We start from the raw sequence: 1607 nt of genomic DNA, 5'->3' as shown, positions 1-1607 counted from the left end.
GGGGGGGGGGGGGGGGGGGGGGGGGCTTATTCCGGGTCGACGGCCGGCACCACCGGGTCTTTTTCCTCGGGCAGGCCAGTCGACAGGTCCGGCGAGGACGGCTGGCTGCGTTGCCGGCTCAGCTGGGCAAGGCGTAGCAGGTGAGCGAAGGAGGACCGAGAGTCACCGGTGTCCGTGCTGGGCAAGCGGTCCCCGGTGACCGGGGGGTCGCCGGTCAGGGAGCTCAGCCGTCCGGCCATGGCCGCGGGAAGGCGCGGAACCGCTGAGCGTGCCTGCTCGAGCTGCACAAGCTCCTGCACGATGCGCTGGGCGTCCGGCGAGTCGGCCAGGCTGCCGGCCGAGGTGGCGGCCGCCGCGGCACCGGTCGAGTCCGACAGCACGAAGGAATTCCACCGGAGACGGAACTCGCTGTGCCGCCATACGAGGGTCTTGCCGAGGGAAGGAGCGAGGGGCAGGGGAAGAGGACACGCGGAGAGCGTCAGGCAGGAGGGGGAGCAGCGGAGCAGAAGCCAGGGGGGGGGAGAAAATAAAAAAAGAAGGAGACAAGGGCACACATACGGCTCGCGGGCCCCGGCTGGGGATACCACACTGGTTGAGAAGCTCGCGGATCTTCTTGTCGGTCATCAGCGTGTACACGGTCTTCGGAATGAGGCGGCTTGGCGGGGCGGGGCGAGTGTCGGGGCGGGGCGGATGCCCGGCCAGCGCCCGGTCGTCATCCGACACCGAGACCACATCAACTTCCCCGGCCGAAAGGGAGGACGAAGTGGACGGGGGCCCCCCGGCCGGGGGGGCCGCCGGCGCGTTCGGCATGGCGGGCTGGGGCAAGTCCACGGCGGGGGGATCGGACAGGGGTGGCGATGGGCCGGGGGCCGCCGGCGCGCCGGGGGCCATGACCTCCGGCGGCGGCCCAGTGCCAAGCAGCGGCGCGGGCCCCTCGGCCGCCGGCCCAAAGCGCGGTGACGCCGGTGCCGAGATGCCCAGCGACATGATGTCCAAATCAGACTCGGACGTCGAGCCGGCGAGTGCCGGCGTCGCCGCGAGGCCGCCCGGCGGAGGCTGGACATGCTCGATGTCGATGAGCTCCTGCGAGTGTGATGGGAAGGCCGGAGTCGAAGACGGCCGGATGAAGCGGACCTCGACATCGGCCCGGCTGGCGGCCGGCCCCGGCGAGGAGCCTGCCCTGCCAACAGGCCGGCCAAGGCCGCGCGTCAAATCCAGCGAAGCACGCCGAGCCTCAAGCCGCGCGGTGAGACGCTCGCTGGCCGGCGACCGGCGACCTGGCGCGGGGGAGCGCGAGCGCGCTCGTTTGGCCGGCGACGCACCGCCGCCGGGGAGGTCATCGCCCGCGAGGGCCGGGCGTGTCCGAGTCCGCCGGGGTGTGTCGGGCGCCGGCGCCATGTCGGCATCCACCGAGAGGACGTCGATTTCCGGTGACCCCAAGCCCGGCAGGAGGCTGGCCGCGGCTTTGATGGCCGTTTGGCCATCCTCGCCGGAGGAGCTGGACAGCGGGGAAAGCAGCCCGACGGCCAGGGGCCCCGGGCGGCTTGCTAGCCGGGCCAAACGCAAGAGACTGGGCCTGCTCGGAGGGCATGTAAGTCGCTGGCGGC

General features: G+C 72.5%; 1 protein-coding gene across 1 annotated transcript in view; it reads right to left on the bottom strand.

Moving 5' to 3' along the window:
- Nucleotide 1: 1 nt before the first annotated feature.
- Nucleotides 2–1607, bottom strand: part of H696_03973 (hypothetical protein) — a 2511-nt gene continuing 905 nt past the window's right edge. The window contains exons 3-4 of the mRNA XM_009497842.1: nucleotides 559–1576; nucleotides 2–428 (exon numbers count right to left, since the gene is read on the bottom strand). Of these exons, the coding sequence (XP_009496117.1) occupies nucleotides 27–428; nucleotides 559–1576 (1420 nt within the window). The 3' untranslated portion in view covers nucleotides 2–26. The remainder of the gene's footprint in view (nucleotides 429–558; nucleotides 1577–1607) is intronic.

Source organism: Fonticula alba, assembly GCF_000388065.1.
Source record: "Fonticula alba strain ATCC 38817 unplaced genomic scaffold supercont2.6, whole genome shotgun sequence".
NCBI lineage: Eukaryota > Rotosphaerida > Fonticulaceae > Fonticula > Fonticula alba.
The sequence above is the reverse complement of the archived record's forward strand: the minus strand, read 5'-3'. Positions and strand labels throughout refer to the sequence as shown.